This window comes from Taudactylus pleione, unplaced genomic scaffold, assembly GCF_031769625.1.
Source record: "Taudactylus pleione unplaced genomic scaffold, aTauple2 ptg000116l, whole genome shotgun sequence".
In the NCBI taxonomy this organism is placed as follows: domain Eukaryota; kingdom Metazoa; phylum Chordata; class Amphibia; order Anura; family Myobatrachidae; genus Taudactylus; species Taudactylus pleione.
The window spans coordinates 21,686,206-21,708,457 of NW_028284518.1; the positions used below are offsets into that span (position 1 = coordinate 21,686,206).

At 43.3% G+C, this 22,252-nt stretch overlaps 1 protein-coding gene across 2 annotated transcripts in view; it reads right to left on the minus strand.

Moving 5' to 3' along the window:
- MYLK4 (myosin light chain kinase family member 4) overlaps positions 1-22,252 on the minus strand; it is a 212,506-nt gene that overhangs the window by 110,280 nt on the left and 79,974 nt on the right. Inside the window, exon 1 of one of the 2 annotated variants that reach the window (XM_088471725.1) lies at positions 7,531-7,689. The exons of the other annotated variant lie outside the window; for it this stretch is intronic. Within the exon in view, the coding sequence (XP_088327851.1) occupies positions 7,531-7,668 (138 nt within the window). The 5' untranslated portion in view covers positions 7,669-7,689. Of the gene's footprint in view, positions 1-7,530; positions 7,690-22,252 lie in introns of those variants that run through there. 2 annotated transcript variants of the gene reach the window in all.

The following is a 22,252-nucleotide window of genomic DNA, read 5'->3' on the forward strand; positions in this document are numbered from 1 at the left end:
TTAAAATAAATAACAAGTACTATAACAATAATATAGTAATCTAACAATGGACAACCCAATTGAAGAATGTTACTTTACATTGGCATATACTGTACATATATATTTGTTTCTTAAACCTAACTTAAACATACTTGCCTACATTTATCTAAAGCCTTTTGGGAGATCCAGGGCAGGCACAAGTGGGAGGTTTGTGGGGTCATCACTGGCACGTGCCCCACTAAATGCAGCCATATATGATATGTCCCCAGACCACTGCGCTTCACTGGGCAAGTGGTGAATCAGGGACAATTGCCCACCTGAAATTCGGGAGTCTCCCAGACATTACACAGAACTAGGCTGTTATCAGTAAACTGGAAAACAAGTGAAGTATATTTCTGTAAATCCACCTTTGGGGTAAGTGGCTTGAATGAGTGAGTTTTCTTCTCTAGGTGTTCCTTCCTTGATATACTGGGCCTGTTTCTGAGTCGGACACACCGGCAATGTTGGACACAGTAGAGCGATTTTTTTCTTCTGTGCATGCATCTAAATTGCACTACGTATGTGTCCAGATACAGGGCTGCCATCAGAGATTGTGGTGCCCTTGGGTTGGGGGGGGGGCAGTTTGTCAGAGCTGTGGATAATGTGGGTGGAGCTGTAGCAGAGTTAGGGCATAAATTGAGGCGTAAAAAAAAAAAAATCAAAGTTTAGGCAGTGGGGATGGGTGTTAACATGTTAATCTATAATATAGAGGTGGGGGTGAGAGCAGGGTAAAAGTGGGAAAGCAGGGTGAGGGTGGGAGAGCAGGGTGAGGATGGGAGAGCAGGAGTCTCTGTACCTGAATGGGAAGTGGTGTCCCCGCGGCCTCACCTGCTCCTGCCCGTCTGAACACTTCCTCTTCACTATGGCAGCACCTTGGCTGTAGGTAGCTTCTCCCCTCACCGCTGCTGCTCCTTCCCCCACTGCTGCTTCTCCTCTACCGGCTTTCTTCCCAGCCCAGCCTCTCCCCACTGGCTGGCAGTTGCCAGGCTCATACTACTCTCACCAGGACATTGACAGGGCCCGGGGTCCAAGAGGCAGCAGCATATTAAATTTGGTGCCGGCCGCAAGTTCATTGGAGCTCGCAGACCAGAAGTCAATCAGGAGCCACCGCTCCTGATTGGCTGCCGGTCCACAAACTACGAATGGCTCGTGGCCGGCGCCACTTTCAAAATGTCCCCGGCGCTTATCCACTCCGCTGCTGGCTGGGCTCCCTTTCTGTCTGGGCCTGGGACTCTAGTCCCGGCAGTCCCCCCGATAGCGGACCTGTCCAGATAGCTTGCACACAGAAGTCGGAGTTGCAATTGAGGTGTATGGGAGATGCACAGTCACACAAATGTGTTGACAATGTAGTAGGTGTTCCTGGGAAGTGACAGAGAGGTGGCTTAGCGGATGCATGGAGATGGTTTAACTTATGATCGTGTTATGGGAGTGTCACGGGCTCGTTGCAGAATCATTCACTTAGTAGCCATATTCAAATGGAGAATCTGCACCTGCCATAGGGTTGGTGCAAATTTTGATGGTGTGACTACTGTTGCATCCAAAGATGAGCCAGGCGGTATTTCAGCATATACGGACCCTAACAGCGGGCATCTCAGTTCTTGCACATTCGGAACCACAGCTGTATATCAGGAAAGGGCTTTGCAGTGACATTTGCATAAAGTGAATAGACGCAGACACTGAGTCCAACTCAGAAGAATCAGCCCCATTGTAGGCTATCCTGGGTCACTTGAAGGACAAATGATCATTGAAATGCTCAAAATTTATAATTTTGTCTAAATAAATGAAATTGCATGCGGGCCCAGTAAGTAATTCGACTGGTAATTGTTTTAAGTGACACTGACCAAAAACACTGGAGTCACACTAACAAGTGGACGAACAATGATTTTAGTTTCAGTAGCTGCTGTAAAGCAAATGTCCTTCCCTACCACCAGCTGATTTTAAAAGTCCTGCAGGGACCATACTGCAGATCAGACCTACATACACTTTATAAAGACACTTTATAAAGACATGCCCCCCGTATACACAGCCATTGCTAGCCCAGGGATCTATTATGGTGACCTAAAACCATTCTATTCCCAGACACACCATTCCCAGAACACATAGCCAATGCATAAGGAAATCCTGCAACGTCCATTATTCCGGGAATCCGTCCATTGGGACAGTAAGATGATGCCAGAGCCGTAACTAGACTCTTTGGTGCCCTATGCCAGAGAAAGCATTGGTGGCGCCACCCCCCCCCCAATTTTTGAATAGGGACACAAGTTAGTGCACCTGAAAAAGGGCCACGGCCTCATGGGGAAGGGACAGGGAAGCGATAAGGGAGGCCAGGAGATGCTGGGGATAAAAGAAGAGGAAGTGAGAATGATAATAAACAGGAAAACTGACAGGGCCAAACAGCGCCCTCTGCCCTGCGGTGCCCTGTGCCATGGCACTATTCGCACTACCCTAGTTACGGCCCTGCATGATGCTACTTTACACTGCAGTTCTGCTAAATCCGGTGTAGCTTGATCAAATAGTAGCTGTGGTGCCTAGAACAGAGATTTTATTTAAAACAATAAACTTACATTTATTTTAAATAGCCTCCACTTTATATCAGCAGTTACAATTTTGCTGTAATCTGGATCTACAAATAGATCCTAATTTGTCTGGGTCCAATATTGCCACTTGGCTATAAAATAAAAAAAATAGTTTATAGTTAGAAAAAGGTAAAAATACAATAGAAGAAATAACTATATTAAACATATGCATATGCACATAAAATAGATTAACTAACAAATAATCCAGTGTAAACAAAATATTACAATTCTCAATAAATGTGAAAATAGTTTTGGCACAAAATACTGGAAGATATGTAGGGGTTCACAGTTTAATAATGTAACAATGCAGCTGGTTTCCAGCACAGTGCACCTTTTACTGTAATACAAAAAAGGGACAATTAAAATTGTGCAAAAAAGGCTTAACACATACTGCACCGCACCATATCTATGGTGACTTCTAGATTCTCACCTTGACATTAATGCTATACTTTATAGATCAGGGGTGCGGAACTTTTTTTCTGCAGAGGGCCATTTTGATATATATATCATTATTCAAGGGCCTGGTGCAGACTGCGCCCCCTCCGGGTGATGTCACACGGGGCGGGACCACAATCACCAGTGATTACAGCAAAACTCGGAGCATCCTGAGGATACTCTGGGGAGCTGAAAAGGCAGTGGTGTGAGCGTCTGAAATGTCCTAAGTACGCTCCAGGCATCACTGCTGCATAGATTCTGGCTGCAGGGTGCTATTACAGGCACCCTACTAGCCAGATGAGGCTAGCGGAAAAAAGCTCCGAGGGCCAGACCAAACGATTCCGCGGGCCTTATATGGCCCATGTGCCTGAAGTTCCATCCCATCCCTGTTATAGATGAAAGTAAATAAATGAATATATATATATATGAAATACAATGACACCTAGAATGCGCTAAAATAAAACCTTATCTCAATTGTTCCTTCTTTGTACCCTTATATTGGTTGTGGGCAGCTAATCTCCAAAAAAGGTCCCTTGTCAGTGGGGACCTATCAATGTCAATGGGACTTTATGGTTTTTGGAGAGCGCCTGTTAATATTTAATTTACCAATATTGAATGGTTATAAATGGTTGTAAATTAATAAACTTATTTATATAATCAACTGTGTGATGTCATGTTTCTGAAGATATTATTAGTATGTAATTTTAACATCTTCAGAGTACACACAAAACAATTTTTCTAAATTCAATAAAATATTTTTAAACCAATTTAATTCCATTAAAAGCAAAATTTATAAAACATTTTTGCATAATACAGAATTAACATCACCCATGTAAGGAACAGATTTTACTCTTGTTATTTCCCCATTGCAGTAATGTTCTGATGTCGACTAGTTCAAAATTCTGTAAGCGACAAATGGTATCACCCAACGCGTTTCATCAATCGTGACTTCTCCAGGGGTATTTGGTTTTAGTGGTTCAGGCTTCTCAAAAAAAGTGTATAATATATGTTTTATAGGTTGAGGTTCCTCTTTAATCATCAAGTTACAATTCTGGTTTAATATGTGAATCTTTTTAAAGGTCAGCTTCCAATAAGGATTAACTGTTAAGCTTTAGACTGATTTTGTAAGGAAAGCCTTTCAAACTGAGCACTTTTCAAAGGGAGCTAATTTGGTAAACTTTAACTTTCTCCCTTTGTCTGAACAGAAATCTCCTTCCTTGCAGCTCAGAAGCCTCAGTGGAAAATCCTTGTAAGGTACAGATTTTATTCATATTTTTGAGTGTCAGTCGACTGACCAGAAGGGGAGACTGTGATGTGGTTGATCAGCTTGACAACATACTGCAAAATTTTTGAACTAACATTTCCTGAATTTATAATGAATTACAGTTTGGAATATAAGTAGGTGAATGCCAAGATTGTATGATTTTCTACAGATGTGTCCACATACATCTATCCTCCGTGTGCTACAAGTACACATAACGGGTGAGCACAATGCGACTTGGTTATGCAGAGTGTCTTTTTGTGCTACCTTTTCCCTCAAAATGCATATTATTAGCAAATCTATGTGAAGTTGATTCTGCTGATTAAAATGATATGTGGCAAGCCTATATTCTGTGTGCAACTGCGGTTATATCAGCATGGGAAATGCTACGTTACAGTGACAGCGGCTGTCACGCACAGAATATAGGCATGCCTATTAAAATGCAGATTAAAATTATATGCAGTGACTTAAAGGACTGTTTAACATGCAAGAAGACTAGATGAATGTGGACACATCTATATACAGGATATATACACAAACACACACACAGTACATATAACAAGAGTCTTTGGCAATACATCGGCATGTTTCTTTATGGTAGTGCATATTGAGCACCTGATTTTTGAGTTAATAAAGTTACGACAGGAATACACAAAATTCTACACTTCACACTCTTCTACAACATGTGTTTCAGTTAATACGAGATGAATGGGCATTTCTCCTGAATGACACACGAGAACTAAAAACATTTGAAGGAGTCACTGCATATGGCAAATGAAAATAATCTGACCAAGTGATATGCAACACAAAAAATAATTAAACCCATTACTATCCTGGGCCTGAGTATGACCCCATGGAACCCAAGGCTATGGATGGGTTTGGCCCCTTCTTTCTTCCATTTGTATAGAAAAAAACCCCCATTAAAATGGGTTTGAGTAACCCAGGTTACAATGTATGAAAAAATAACCATTAAACCAATAAAAATTTAAATCTCTATTTTACTTCATAATCCTATAGCCATTGGCTAACATTATCACTACATTCACCTATTTTAAGTTATAGTTATAATATAGTAATCATAATTTTAATCAGAAAAATGTTGACCTTTGACCCACTTCATCTGTAATATACTGTATATCAAGACATAATTATAAACAGTACTGGGTTTTTGCCTAAAGGTACCATAACTTTACTGGAACACATTTAAAAAACAATTGATATATGCAAATACATAGATTGCTTGAGTCTGACTAATGACAATGTTTGAGCCTGACAAAAACAGATTCTGATACTTGACTGAAAAATGCTGATATCTTAAGATAGACAAATATTATCCTTAACAGGTCCATACGTCATGTTTCAAAATAGCACGAAAGTCCACACTTAATATTGTGCATCAACTAAAGTTTGCAAAAGAAAAGTGATTCTCTGGGAAGGATTTGCTGTTATCATGTCTTGTGCAAAAAATCCTTCAAAAACAAGCTGCATGAACTTGAAGTGCAGTTTATGGTATTAGTTCTATGTTAACAAAACAAGGTTTTCCATTACACAGTATGCCCTGTTACATTCATTATGCTATTGCATAATGCATTAACAGTCAAATGATACTCAAAGATAATATGTTTTAAAACAGTACTGTATAATAACTATTGTAAACTCTGAGTTAGTAGTCTATGTATTAATATTCGCGGCACTGGTGTGATTATTAACATTCCAACTCGCCAGGGATATTTTCATTTTTAATAAAAAATATCCCGGCTATGTACCACCAGGAACTCGCAAGGACAGTGGTTGCAGTAACCGCTGTTCCCGCAAATTAAATCCCCGGCATTTCAGGGAAGTCTTTCACAGAAGTGAAAGACTTCTCCGGGGGAAACTGACACTGCGCAAGCGCACAACGTCAGCTTCCTGGGCTGGCCAGGGGCTGCAGGGGAGAAATCGAAATATCTCTCTCCTGCACCTGGAGCCCCCATACACAAACAGTAGTTTACACCATCTGAAGATGGTGTAAACTAACGGTGCTAAACTCCAAAAAGCTTTGCTTTCTAGACTTTAGTACATTGATAATAATGGGGACTGCGATCTGCAGTGCTTATTAGCACTTTGCTGTAGATTTCTGTGAAATCTCCTGCATTGTGCTATTAGTACATAGGATCGATACAAAAAATGATGCATAAACTGCAGTTTCTGCATAATTTCATGTAAAAAATGGCTTGATACATATATGCCCCCGTAAAATGGTTAAACTGTTTAAACATGTATTGAGGCCACTGGTCTATAATCAACTTCAATTTTATATATACTGTATTAGAACTATTTAAATGGTGACTCATAGGTTGGTGCTTTTTCTAAAAAATAAAATATATATACTGTATATATATTTTTTATTTTGCTTAATGTGAAGTATGTCCTTTTTTGAGAGTATTGCACACACTTTTTTCTAATGTTTTTATGTCATATACATTTTTTTGTGAAGGTTATAATCTACCCAAAGTAATGCACTTTAAGATAAAAAAAAGAAAAACAATTGTGTATTTTCTGTGATTAAAATGCAACTTTGAGAATATGTAGCTATATGTTCCAGATATGTTGTATATTTTTTTAATTTTTGTTTAATTTCACTGTTATTGGAGAAGTCCTTACTGATATTGTTTAATAGCATTCAAGACATTTCCAAAAACAGAAAATACATGAGTGTGGATGTAACTTTAATGCTTTGTGGGAGAAAAGAAAGGAACATATGTATTTTGATTTAACAAACAAAGAATAGTAATTTCAATGAGGCACCTGCAAAACAATTCAAGATTAAAATATAACACAAATATAAATTATAATACAAATAATAAAATATTGTAATATTATCATAATATTATAACATAATTTATAAAATTTAAATTGGAAACATATAATTTAACTTGCATGAAAAAATCCTGAGGCTGCAAACATTTTTAATTTAGTTGATTTCCAAAATTCATGGTGAGAATGAACAAATAGTCAAATATTTTTTTAAACAGAGAAAAGTACTAGATGCTGTTTCAATATTAAAATAAGATTGATTTGAAATAATTTCATTACAATTTTGAAGTTTTCCCAAATGTCATTATTTTAAATTCACTTACTAAAGTGCATTATTATTGTACCATATCTCAGGATACAAGTATATATTGTGGTAACAGCACCTGCCTTGCTGGGATGTTGCACTGTCATCTATACAATGTGATATCCAATCACTGGTGCTACCTGTGTATTTCCCGCGTCTGTTGTCCTCTTGTCTCTCTTGATAGGCAGGACATTCCACAATAGGTGCCAAAGTAATGACGCTAAACTGCACAGGTTATCTGCCATCCACAAAAATCTGCCCTTAAACATTATATCCATTTCTTATGTTTCAGGTCAGTGGTTTTATAAAAACAAACATAGTTTCAAGTGCTTCCCTGTCTAACACAGCCAAGAGCAAACTAGGCTGCAGGAGAAGGAGGCATGGCAACGGGCAGGTTGTATCCAGTATCAGGGATCAACAAAATCAATGTACCTAAAATGGTATAATATGACAAGTAGATGACAAGCGTGAAGCAGATGCTGGGGGTAAGGAGAAAGGATGAGTAAGGCAATGCTTGACAGACATTTATTCTGACACTCTATCACTTGTCGACTGTGCAGGAACTCTGAGCACCATCAGCAGTAGCAGAATGTATCAGGCACATGTTCCCAATCAACAGCACAGGCTGCCTCCAGTGTAAAAGCTGAAGGACATATTTTGTTGGGTAGTAAATCTTGGAATCCATTTCTGCATTCCCCAGGGAGGCAAATGTTTATATAAAGTAAATTACTGTCATATTCTGGCATCTGATATGATGCAAATTGAAAAAAATAGTGTTGGGTACTATTAACTCCTAAAGGTCAACACAGATGGTATAATGGTTAGCATTACTGCCTCACAGCACTGAGGTTATGGGTTCGATTCCCACCACGGCCCTAACTGTGCGGAGTTTGTATATTCTCCCTGTGCTTGCGTGGGTTTCCTCCGGGTACTCTAGTTTCCTCCCACACTCCAAAAATATACTAGTAGGTTAATTGGCTCCCACCAAAAATGAACCCTAGTTTGTATGTGTATGCATGTACATGTGGTAGGGAATATAGATTGTAAGCTCCACTGGGGCAGGGACTGATGTGAGTGGCCAGATATGCTCTGTAAAGCGCTGCGGAATATGTGTGCGATATCTAAATAACTGGTAATATATAAATAAATAAGGATCAATCCTATTCCGTGCGATGATCTCGCCAGTGCAAGTCATCGTGGCAGTGGGCGCACTTTATGGTGCCCAGATTCGCAAAATTTGGGGGATTCAGGGTCGAGTCGGGCTGCAAAGGGTGCAATGTGCCAGTCCGTTGCTGGCGTGTTAAAGCCGTTGCAACGGCACATCGCACCCTTTGCACGGAATGGGATTGACCCCCTATTGTTTATTACACAAGGTAAATGTGTATGGGTATCTTATTAAATGAAAAAGACACTTGTGAAAATATAAGTTAATAGGGTAGATTCTGTTATGTCCCATCGGAGCCTCGCATGATGTGCGCACAGTATGGGTAATTATGGTTAGAAAACCTTGCTCATTTATGCTCTCTGAGAGGTGCAAGCATACATGAGTGAGATTTCCTTCCCCGCTTTATATTAATACACAAAGTTCTGGCCAAACCTTGCAGCTAAGCGAATCTCCCAAAGGGGTAGATATACTAAGCCTTGGAGAGAGATAAAGTGGAAAGAGATAAAGTACCAATGAATCAGCTCCTGACTGTCATTGTACATGCTGTATTTAAAAAAATGACAGATAGGAGCTGATTGGTTGGTACTTTAACTTTCTCGACTTTATCTCTCTCCAAGCCTTAGTACATTAAAATGTGATCTAATATTTAGCACAGAATTAAATACAAAATAAAATAATTATTCCTATGACCACTGAATACCCCAGATTTCAGTAATATGGAATGGAACTAGTTGACAGGTTTCAGTAACTTCATCTTCCCTGCCACCTAGGATTGGTGCTACCCAAAGCAGAGACAGAGTATAATGCACTGATGGTTTTCACCAGGGACCCCCCAAAGGAGTTTTGGACTCGTTGCACCCATCACACAGATAGTGGTCCCTTATCTGGTTTGCTAGACTGACAGGCTGGTATTAGAAGGAAAGTCACAAGTTCTGGTCTGATGCATATCATGGTGGAAACAATCCTCAGGAGCATAGTGAAGACTTGTCAGCACTAGCCACGGTCAGGTCCAGGACTCATGGATGCCGTACCAAGGGAGCAGATGGAGAGAGAAGTAAAAACAGGCTGGGTTATACCACAACAATAATCCATTAATGCAGGAGTCAAAAGTAAGGCGAGCTGAAGATCAGGTCTAATACTCTATCAGTGATACAGAATGCCAGAATGGTATAAATAGGATAGGCCATCTGGCCATTGAACATGGGGTTAGAATTACAAACAACCAGAGAAGCCATGTGCCCGCTCCCATAGAGCAGAGCAAGACTTTGGCAAGCAGGAGAGGAGATCAATCCCAAGCGCTGGGGATATGATGCAAAGCGAGTAGCCGGCTTATTAGAGGAGAACAGCAGGGAACCAGCAACATCTGACCTGGTAAAGGCACATTGGGCTCTGGTGGCGTGTAATAATACCTTTCCAAAGTTCTGATCCATCTCTGATTTGTGTTACAGCTGAGGATGACCCAAAGATGAGAGAGCCTCTGGATTTTACAATGAATTGAATTGCCTGTGACATTAGATCTGTATTTAGAGAAATTAATAAAATATTTAAATCTGGCACATTGTGACTGAAATGATAGAAATAAGTGAAGTTGAGGATTTCTCAGCAGGTTGACATGTAGTCTCTATTAATTTAGACTTTGTATAGGCTGAATAAAAATCATCCTGTGCAATTTGTCAAGGGCCGTGGCCTGTAAACAAAAACTCATACCATATACTTTTTTAGGTCCAAACAGAAAATAGCTATAGGAGCTATTCCAAATTGTTAGTTTGGGTTCATGAGGAATTAAGGCCCTGATTCAGAGGCGCCTGCTATATGCGAGCGCTTGCTCTGAATCAGGGCGGGCCGGTTTTGTTTTCTCCGGCCTCCAGGCCACTCGCTAAGCTGTGGGTGACCACCCACAGCTTTAGCGGGTGGCCTGGCAATGGTCGCGAATATCGCGACCATCGTGCTTGCGACGAGACCCTTGTGGTAGGGTCCCGTCCACCGCAAGCCCCAGTGAACTTTCTGCTCTAATAGAGCAGGAAGTTCACTACTGACATCATGTGTGATGTCAGCAGGGCCGCCCATAAACGGCAGGCTTTCCTTCAGGAACGCCTCTGTTTGTCCAGCCAGCCCCCTGCGACGCAGACACAAAGACACAAAGCTGATAATAGCAATGGGTACTTAATGGGATAGTATCTAATACCAGTATACTGTACAAGACATACATATAACAACATAAAACACGTAATAGTTCTTCTTTGAGGAAAAAAAATCACTTGTAGCAACCAAGGGAGCACACCTAAGTGTTTTACCTCCTCTGCCTATGGCTGATGGCAGCTATAAAATGGAAATCTCCTGCATTAACAATCTATGTAAGCATACATGTGTCAATGTCCCAATTAATGGTGCTTGCAGCCGGATGTTTTAAATAAGACTGTGGTGACAATCAAATGTCACCAAAGAGTCTTTTAAGGCTAAAAAGTGAAATGTTATGCAATGGCCAAGTCAATCCCCTGACCTGAATCCGATTTAGCATGCATTTCACTTGATGAAGACAAAACTGAAGACAAAACTGAAGGGAAAATGCCCCAAGAACAAGCAGGAACTGAAGACATTTGCAGAAGAGGCCTGGCAGAGCATCAACAGGGATGAAACCCAGCGTCTGGTGATGTCTATGCGTTCCAGACTTCAGGCTGTAATTGCCTGCAAAGGATTTGCAACAAAGTATTAAAAAGTGAAAGTTAGATTTAGGATTGTTTAGTTTGTCCCATTACTTTTGGCCCCTTAAAAAGTGGGAGGCACATATAGAAACCGTTGTAATTCCTACACCGTTCACCTGATTTGGATGTAATTACCCTCAAATTAAATCTGAAAGTCTGCAGTTAAAGCACATCTTGTTTGTTTCATTTCAAAGCCATTGTGGTGGTGAATAGAGGCCAAAATATGAAAATTCTGTCATTGTCCCAATATTTATGCACCTGACTGTATATATCTATCTATATATATTGTGACACAGTTAGGTTAGGGGGTCCCTCTCCTGGGTAGAGGACTCCTTCCTTACACACACACACAGCAGCAGGGAAGCAGTACACCAGTCTGGATGCAAGTACAAGCTGGTCGGCACCAGTCTTTATTGTACAATGACAGAAATATAAAGAAAACATAAATATAAATCCTAGCCCTGTCGGGGCACTAACTTCACGGGTAGTTCCCTCACTACCAGAACCTGGCAGGGCCTAATGCCCTCACCAGCAACAAAAGCACAGCACAACACTTACAGTTCGGTTTTCAAGTGTCTCTGAGCAAACTCCCTGTCTGCTCTCCCAGGTGAGACAATCAGCCCTAAACACACACTAGGCTTATATTGGTCACTCTCAGGTGGAAAACTAACAAGCCTGTTACCAGGCTGCGAGAACCAAAACCTGGAGTGGCCGTGGGTGGAGCCCTCCCTCTCCTCTCACCCACAACCCCCAGGTCCCAAACCGGCTTTTCAAAAAGCTGAAACTCAAGCCTGCTACACTGCAGACTTTCTCCTGGGGGTTTAAAACACAAAAGACAGGAATCTGGGACAAATGTGCCTGCCACAGACCACTTTACCAGTGATCCTATCACATATCCCCCCCCTTTGTTTCGACCTGTGGGGCGGAACAACTGAAGCCGCCAAACAATGAATGCGTGACAACGCGTCAGCATTGGCCAGCTGGCTTCCTGGCCTGTGCTCCACTGAAAATGTAAAAGTTTGTAACGCCAAGAACCATCTTGTAATTCTCGCATTACTGTCCTTATTTTCAGACATCCACTTCAGAGGGGCATGGTCAGTGATCAATTTGAACTTTCTTCCGACCAAGTAGTACCTGAGAGCCTCTAACGCCCACTTTATGGCCAACGCCTCCTTCTCCACTGTGGCATAGTTTCTCTCATGTACATTCAACTTTCTGCTAAGATAGAAAATAGGGTGTTCCTCACCCTCCTTGTTCTGGGACAGGACCGCTCCTATACCTATTTCTGATGCATCGGTTTGTACTATGAATTCCCTTTCAAAATTAGGAGTCATCAGGACTGGTTGGGAACACAACGCTACTTTCAACTCCTGAAAAGCTTTCTCTGCCTCAGGACTCCATTCTACCATGACTTTTTGTTTGCCTTTGGTCAGGTCAGTCAGTGGGACTGCCATGGTGGCAAAGTTGGGTATAAACCTCCTGTAGTACCCCGTAATTCCCAAGAAGGCTCTCACCTGCTTCTTATTCAGAGGCCGTGGCCAGTTTTGTATGGCATCAACTTTATTGAGCTGAGGCTTTATCAGGCCTGTGCCAATGGTGTATCCCAGATATTTTACTTCCTCCATGCCTAGACAACACTTTTTTGGGTTGGCTGTCAAACCTGCCTTATAGATGGAGTGCAACACTGCTTGTACCCTGGGTAAGTGAGACTGCCAATCAGGACTATGAACAACCACGTCATCCAGATAAGCAGCTGCATATCGTCTATGGGGCCTTAGAATCCTGTCCATCATTCTTTGGAAGGTAGCAGGTGCCCCATGTAGCCCGAAGGGCAACATCTTGTACTGAAACAAGCCCTCTGGCGCTGAAAAAGCTGTCTTTTGTTTGGCGCTCTCGGTTAACGGTACTTGCCAATACCCTTTGGTTAGGTCAAGAGTGGTTAAATACCTTGCCGTCCCTAGTCTCTCAATCAGTTCATCCGCTCTTGGCATCGGTTAGGCATCGAATTTTGAAACACTGTTCAACTTTCGGAAGTCATTGCAGAAACGCACACTCCCGTCGGGCTTTGGAATCAACACAATGGGACTTGACCATTCACTATGTGATTCTTCAATAACCCCTAACTCTAGCATATTTTTAATTTCTTTCAACACCGATTCTCTTTGTGCTTCTGGTAACCTATAGGGCTTTAGATTAACTTTAACCCCTGGGTCAGTGATGATGTCATGTTTAATGACCGAGGTTTTCCCAGGTACGTCAGAGAACAGCACCCTATTTCTAATCAGAAACTCCTTGACCTCTTGTTGTTGAATTGCCGACAGGGTTTTTGCCACTGTCACTTCGGGAACTAAGGGCCCTGGACTTACTGGAGGGTCTCGGACGGCCGACAGTACCGTTCTATCTTTCCAGGGCTTTAACAGATTTATATGGTATATCTGTTCCGCCTTTTTTTTTCCCCGGCTGGTAAACTTTGTAATTGACCTGCCCCACTCTTTCTAAGATTTCAAAGGGCCCTTGCCATTTAGCCAAAAGTTTATTTTCCACAGTGGGAACCAATACTAACACTCTGGTCCCAGGAGCAAAGCTGCGTAACCGAGCATTGCAGTTGTATACCCTCTGCTGTGCCTGTTGAGCCTGTTCCAGGTGCTCTCTCACTATCGGCACTACCGCAGCAATTCTCTCCTGCATTTGAGAAACATACTCAATCACCGTTTTGTAAGGACTAGACTGCCCCTCCCATGTCTCTTTGGCAATGTCTAGTAACCCCCTTGGGTGTCTCCCATACAACAAGTCGAAGGGTGAAAACCCGGTGGAGGACTGGGGAACTTCTCTTATGGCCAACAATAAATACGGCAATAAGTAGTCCCAATCCCTACCATCCTTGTCGACCACTTTCCTAAGCATGTGTTTTAACGTCTTGTTAAACCTCTCGACCAGCCCATCGGTTTGGGGGTGATAAACCGAAGTTCTTAACTGTTCGATTTTGAACAGGCGGCATAACTCTTTCATGACTTTGGACATAAACGGTGTACCCTGGTCAGTTAGTATCTCCTTAGGTATACCCAGCCTGCTAAAGACATGAACTAGCTCTCTGGCAATGGTCTTGGTTGACGTATTGCGCAACGGGATCGCTTCCGGGTACCTGTTAGGGTAATCCATTATGACCAGAATATACTGGTGTCCCCTGGCAGACTTCATTAAGGGTCCAACCAAATCCATCGCTATTCTTTCAAACGGCACCTCTATGATAGGTAATGGAACTAGTGGACCCTTAAAATGTGGCCTGGGAGCATGATACTGACACTCAGGGCAGGATGCGCAAAAGTCAGATACCTCTTTATGAAGCCCGGGCCAGAAAAACCTCTGCATTATTCGCTCAGTGGTTTTCTCTACCCCTAGATGGCCTGCCGTTATATGACCATGGGCCAGATCCAATACTGTTCTTCTGTAGGCTTTGGGAACTATTAGTTGTTCCACAACATCTTCCCCCTTCTTAGTCACCTGATATAACAAATCCTGACACATTGCCATGTGGGGATAGGACAAAGGACTATCAAGGTCTACGGGTTTACCATCAACTACTTTTACATTCTCCCTGGCTTTTCCCAAAGTAGGGTCATACAACTGCTCCACGGCAAAGACCTCTCTTCTGACCTCTAAATCAGGCAGACGATCACCTGGCCCAACAACTCTTCCCACCTCAATGGGAGGCACATCAGTTGGCGGGCCACCGTCACGTTCCGCATTGTCTAGTTCGCCAACCATAGTAGAAAAAGGGAATAACTCTGACTCAGAAGAAACTCCCTCCTCCACTACATCGACAACCTTCTCAAATGGATCGGGGTTGTTCACCTCTGGAACAAAACGGCTTTCCCACAACTTCCAGAAGTGAGCAAAGTCTCTCCCCAATATTGCATCGTACACCAGACCATGCACCAAACCCACAGAAACTATAGCAGAGCCACATGGTGTCTCGATGATCACCTCGGCCGTAACATAATATCGAGTATCCCCATGTATGCAGGTCACACCAACAGTTTTCCCTGTATGCCTCAAGGGGTTCACCAGCTCAGCTTTTATAAGTGTCACCAAGCTACCAGAGTCTAACAGTGCCTCTACTCGGTTGCCATCTACAGTGAGTACACACATGTGCTTATCAGTCTCAGCCTGCTGGCCAGCCGTACAGGCTATCTGTGCAAAGAAAGACCCCCTGCAGTAGACATGCGCAGTATCACATTGCATAGGTTCAGTTGTAAGTGCACAATTAGCGGCAATATGACCGAAGCCACCACATCGGAAACACTGAGTCATATTAATGTCTAGTCGTTTATGGGGCAAGAACCTTCCCGGCCTGGCAGGCCTGTCTCCAGGTTCTACACCCTCAGTCTTAGGTACATTCCACCGCCCAGCACCCTTCTCCCCTGGAACAGTCTTACCAGTGTCTCTGGGAGTTCGCCGGTGCACCATCGGGGCTCAGTGGGGCATACTCATCAGCTCCTTGGACCAACTCTCCCTCTCGGCCGTTCTTTCAAATGCGGCGAGATAGGCCTCCACATCATCGCCCGAAGTCATCTTTTGGAGGAAGTGACTGGCTGGTACAGAGTGAGTGGTGGTGGGAGGACCAGTATTAACATCTCTGGGCCGGGCGACCAGGTGCTGTACCACCTCTTTTATGGCCTGGCTGTTTTCCGCTAAGGCCTGGCGGTTTTCCGCTAAGGCCTGGCGAGTTTCCTCAATGGCGACCTGTTGAATTCTGTTAGATTCCTGCTGCATTTTGTTTGTCTCCTGCTGAGCTACTGTAGCTTGAAGCAAGGCCTTAATAATGTCCTCCATTTTGTCCTGGGGTGTAGGTTGGAAGCTGAACCTTGCCTCTCTGAGCATTGGCTGACGCCTCCTCTATGGGACTCCAAGGACACAGTGTTATTTCCACACTCACAAATTGGGTGTCTGTCCCTTTAATTTTTAAACGGAAAGTTTTCCTCTCGCTGCAACTTCAGTGTGTGTGGGTGCCCGCATTCTCCACCATATTGTGACACAGTTAGGTTAGGGGGTCCCTCTCCTGGGTAGAGGACTCCTTCCTTACACACACACACAGCAGCAGGGAAGCAGCACACCAGTCTGGATGCAAGTACAAGCTGGTCGGCGCCAGTCTTATTGTACAATGACAGAAATATAAAGAAAACATAAATATAAATCCTAGCCCTGTCGGGGCACTAACTTCACGGGTAGTTCCCTCACTACCAGAACCTGGCAGGGCCTAATGCCCTCACCAGCAACAAATGCACAGCACAACACTTACAGTTCGGTTTTCAAGTGTCTCTGAGCAAACTCCCTGTCTGCTCTCCCAGGTGAGACAATCAGCCCTAAACACACTAGGCTTATATTGGCCACTCTCAGGTGGAAAACTAACAAGCCTGTTACCAGGCTGCGAGAACCAAAACCTGGAGTGGCCGTGGGTGGAGCCCTCCCTCTCCTCTCACCCACAACCCCCAGGTCCCAAACCGGCTTTTCAAAAAGCCGAAACTCAAGCCTGCTACACTGCAGACTTTCTCCTGGGGGTTTAAAACACAAAAGACAGGAATCTGGGACAAATGTACCTGCCACAGACCACTTTACCAGTGATCCTATCACAATATATATATATATATATATATATATATATATCTATATATAGATATATAGATATATATATATAGAGAGAGAGATAGATAGATGCCTGTAAATAGATAGATAATGGGCTGAGTGCCTGATTCAGACCCGCTCGCGAGCGCTCACAAGCGGGTCGATGGTCCCCCACTGCGCATGCGCACACCGGAGACGGCTCCGGCGTGCGCATGCGCAAGCCCCAGACCGAGACGGGAAATTCTCTCGCTCCGGGACTCACTACAAAACGGGCGGCTTTCGATGTTGATCGACAGCTTGCCCCATTTTTCTAGGCGGGGCGGGGCGGGGGGGTGGCTACACAAACGGAGGCGTTCCCGAAGGAATGCCTGCCGTTTGTGGGAGGCACCACTGACATCACTCGTGATGTCAGTAGGTGGACTTCCTGCTCTATTAGAGAAGGAAGTCCACTGGGGCTTGCGGCCACGAGACCCTACCACAAGGGTCTTGACCATCGCGACCATCACCTGGCCGCTTGCATCACCCACAGCTATGTGAGCAGCCAGGAGGCCCTCTTTAAAAAAAAAAGGGATGCACTGATTCAGAGTGAGCGCTCTCAAAGAGCGTCCGGCTCTAAATCAGGCCCTGAGTGCACTTCCTGGATTGATCGCGGTCTCGCGAGATCTCGTGTGATGCCACTTCCTATAATCACGGATTGTGCAGCAAGGTATGTATAAAGTCCAAAGTGCTGGGATTTTGTGTTTTTTTATTATTACGCAAGAAAGACTGGACTGTTTATGGACCTGACTTGTTATTTTCTTGGATTCCAAGCAGGGTTTTAAACATTGTTTACACCTTAACCCAGTAGAGAGGAGCATTGTGACTCTGGATAGTTCTCCATTAACTAATAAATTATTACTTTCTCACTTTACTAAGACTTGTGTAGCACCCTTCTTGTCTAGTGGGTGGTGTAGGCGCCTACTCTCTGGCATCTACTCGCAGAGATTCTCATATTCATCACCTAGCCCTAGTACAGTCCATACATGCACACAGGGGAGTTTCTGAGTACCCAGATACCCCCCCTAATGGACTAAATTTGTTTCATAGAGACATAGACAGCCCTGTCTCCATCTCTGTATACAGCCATGCACTGGCCGCAGGTCATCCGCGTCGGGTGCGATGGAGCTATCGCTCCTCAGATAGAGAGCTCTGATTGGCAGAACTCTTTGCAGAGGATATGGCCAAGGCGTGAACTGCTACGCTTTAAGGAATCACATAGTAACACATTCCCCTCCCTCATCCGTGTTGTAACACATTCACTTTCTTCACCCTGTAGTAACACATTTGATATTCCCGTCTCTCACCTGTGTAATTACACATTCCCCTCCCATACCTGAGTAAATAACATATTCCCTTCCCTCACTATTCAAATAGGGGAGCCACACAAACTGCCAGTAATGTCTGGCAGCACATGGGGTGAAAGTTGGTGTTTGAATACTGAACTGTGCTGCAGCCATGATGAATCAGTCAGTCAGTCAGTCAGGACATTGCACAGGGGGAGGAAACATTTTAACCCTTTTCACCCCCTTAGGAGTCGAATTTAGAAAAATCCCTGCTTAGTGGGCACCTAAGTCATGTAAGGCATCTACTCCCCGATATTCATGTTCCTAGGTCCAGGATTGTTCGCTGGGTGATGATGAGTCAGTCAGAGTCATGGAGTCAGTGAGGACTTTTAATTTTATATATATAAATGGGAACACCTACATGTGAACTTATTTACAAACAACAGATTTTCTTTTTTTTCGTTGGTTTTGATACTCGATTTAGGGTGGAAATTTTTTTTCTTTTGTAGGGCAAAAATTTTCTGTATTGTCTTTAAAGAATCACAGAGAAATAGGCATTTAGTTATTTCTCTCTTTGGGATTTTCTAAATATGGCGTTTTTATGTACAGCACCATGCCAAAAGTCAGATAAAAAATGAAACCATTTAAAAATAAGCCCTTTATTTCCAGACATTGGGCCTGATTCAGAGCAGCACGCAATCCGCAGGCAATGCTGATGTTCATGTAGTTGATCGATTTTCTGCAAGTGCGCATGCCCAAACATTTCTGAGAACTTCTACGAAAAATGCGTTATACAGAATATATGCACAAAGGTGCTGTTGTGATCGGGTGGTATCTGAAAAGTTGAGGAAACGTGATGGGGGTTTCTGCGTGGTGATGTTAGGATCTGCGGTTAGCAGATCATCTTGATTGCAGTTCCCAGTCTTAGTTGCTACATGGACACTGCATTTTTTCCTGTCTGTCTGCGTGCTGATCTCATGTGTTCATTAATTACTGTCTGTCTGTGTGCAGTATCAGCTGCACACTAGTTAATTGTCTTGTCTGTGTGCTCAGGCTAGGTGCACACTAGTCTGTCATTAGGGAGGTTTGCAGGGCTTGCTCTGATTGGACATTGTATCTGTTAAATTACAGCCAGCCGTTCACTCTATGCCGGTGATAGAGTATTCGTATTTCCGGTTCTGGCTTAGTCTCCTGTCACCCAGTCGAGCTCCAGTTCTCCTGTCTATTGTATTGTGTTATTCTGCCATTTGTGCCATCCAGGCATCACAGTTCGCTTATCATCTACCTGCCGTTGATGTCATCTTGGCGACACGGTTCGCATACCTGTCCTCTGCCGTTCGTGTCATCCAGGCGGTACGGACAGTACTCTGTGTCCAGAGTACGCAGCCCAGCATGTGCTGCTTGTGTCAACCCCGGTGGCACAGGCCACATTACAGCATCAACTGCTTGTGTCAACCCGGCGGCACAGGCCACACTCCAGCGTGTTCAGTGCGCCATCCGGCGTACAAATGCCAGTGACTTTATTATTGCACAGATCTTCATCTGCCAGATCTTGCCAAGCTTGTTCAGCCGTCAAGACTGCTGCACGGCCCAAAGGCCGCTTCATATTCTACGGTCCACCAGCCACAGCTAGACAAGATATACAAGCTCTCAAGGCTGCTGCTGCTTCATAGCCTACGGCCCAACGGCTACAGCTAGCCAAGTAATTCCAGCTCTCAAAGTTGCTTCACGGCCGCATCTAGCTAAGAAATTCCAGCCCCCAAGGCTGTAGCGGGACTATAACTTAAAGGGTCACGTACCTGGCATAACAGGTGACTGGGAGATGGCTAGTAGTGTATGTATTACTGGTTTGTTCAGTGGGCATATTATGGGAGTGCTACCTACGTGTTAATCATACTTGCCTACTTTTGAAAAAGCATTTCAGGGAGATTGTGAAAGCAACACCTATGAGCGTGATGGTAAAGTGGACGTGTACTGCTACATCTGAGAGGCGTGTCATAAAATTGACTAATGGAGCGTACACACGGTCAGATTTGTCAGACTTGTCAGATTTGTCAGATGAACGATTAAACGATCTGAACGATTTGAACGATTTGACCAAAGTTTTGAACGATTTGAACGATTTGAACGATTGAACGATTTTTGACTGCATTAAAATGAATGGAATCGTCCAAGTCTGACTGCAAACCCATCAGATGTCAGATATCGTTATCTGACAAACGGGAACGCGCATCGTTGATCGTCCATCGTTCAGGCATGTCAGATATGAACGATTTTCCTTCAGATATGAACGACTGAACGATTTTTAAATCGTTATCGTCCATATCTGAAGAAAAAATCTGATCGTGTGTAAGCACCATTATGGTGCATACACACGATCAGATTTTTCCTTCAGATATGAACGATAACGATTTAAAAATCGTTCAGTACATGCAAATGTAAATGAGCCCCAAAGTAGTTAGTAAGATCTATTTGTTGATGAAAACACACTGATACTTATCTGGGATTGCTCATGTATTGTGTTTTACAAGGAGTTCCATATAAGTTGCCAAGATAAATCATTGTGTTTTATAACCAGAAAAATGGAATTAGTGATCCCATTTGAAAAAAAAATAAAAAAAAATATATATATATATATATATATATATAAAAGAAGTCACAGATATATATATATATATATATATATCTGTGACTTCTTTTTTTCCCAAGTATTTTAACAGCTACATAGTCAGGGAGATTGCTACTATTACTGGGAGTCTCTCTGACAATTAGGGAGATTTGGCAAGTATGATGTCAATGCAAGTGGCAGTCACAGGTATGGTAGGCCATGGTCAGATAGAGAAACTGCACCTGTCATAAAGCTGGTGAATGTTTAGATGGGGAGACCGATGGTGGCATATAGGGATTCACTAAACAGTAGGGATGGCCATTGGTAGGTTACCCATCCATGATCACCATCAATGGTACATTGGTTGATGACATCGATGGTATGAAGTTGAACCCATTGGCTGTGAACCATTGTTTCATTCACCAATGGTCATCCTTGTTTTAATACTGGCCAGGCAGTGGGCCAATCAGGTAGTGGGCCTTCACGAGTCATGTCTGAGGGCGGAGCTAAGCTGTGTCTAGGAGTATGGAGGAGGAAAACAAAGCATCGATGGTGGTGAACCATGGGATCACCGCCATTGATAACAAAACCATCAGCCATCGATGGGTAACCATTGATGTTTGTTATTCATCGATGGTTGATGGCCATCCCTACTAATCTGTAATACAGCGTCTCAGACCCTGCACAAGGGAAGGAGTTTGTAGCGCCATTTACATAAACTTGCAGATGGGGGCAACTGCCAATGGACATGTCTGCGTGTGACTAATGGTGGGTACACACGCAGTGATCTGCAGATATATCTGCAGATGATGGTCGTTCATACACACTGAACGGCCATCATCTGTGTCTGTCTGCGGGTCACGGCGACCAGCGGGCACGTTGGGGGTGTGTCCCACCCCCCTCCCCGCGGCTGCCGCTGGGTGTGTACGGGCGGTCTACACACTTGCCGATGGACAGATATGTCTGCAGACATACAGTATCTGTCCATCGGCTGTGCAGCACAGCCAATGCGATATGTCAGGGAACGACGACGTTCACCGACATATCGCGGGTACACACTGGCCGACGGGGACCAGATATATTGGCCGATCAATTGATCGGCCAATATATCTGTCAGTGTGTACCCAGCATTAGAATTAGACCCTTCGCTTGTTTCCTGCTCCTAATTACATTGAGTCAATTGTTTATCAGACTCCTGATAGTAGCTGTAGGAAAGAATGTTTAGTGATCAGGTGTGTGTGATTGACAACACCAATTTCTGGATAACAGATTTCTGAATAAGTGATTCAAAACCTAAACACTGTACATTCTACAATTACTTATTATGCAGTACTAACATAAAGATGACCTATGCCTGAAAAATATTAAGTAATAGCGCCACCTAGTGAAATACGTTCATAAAAACATTCTAAAATTTGAAAACTGAAGACCTGATTCAGATTT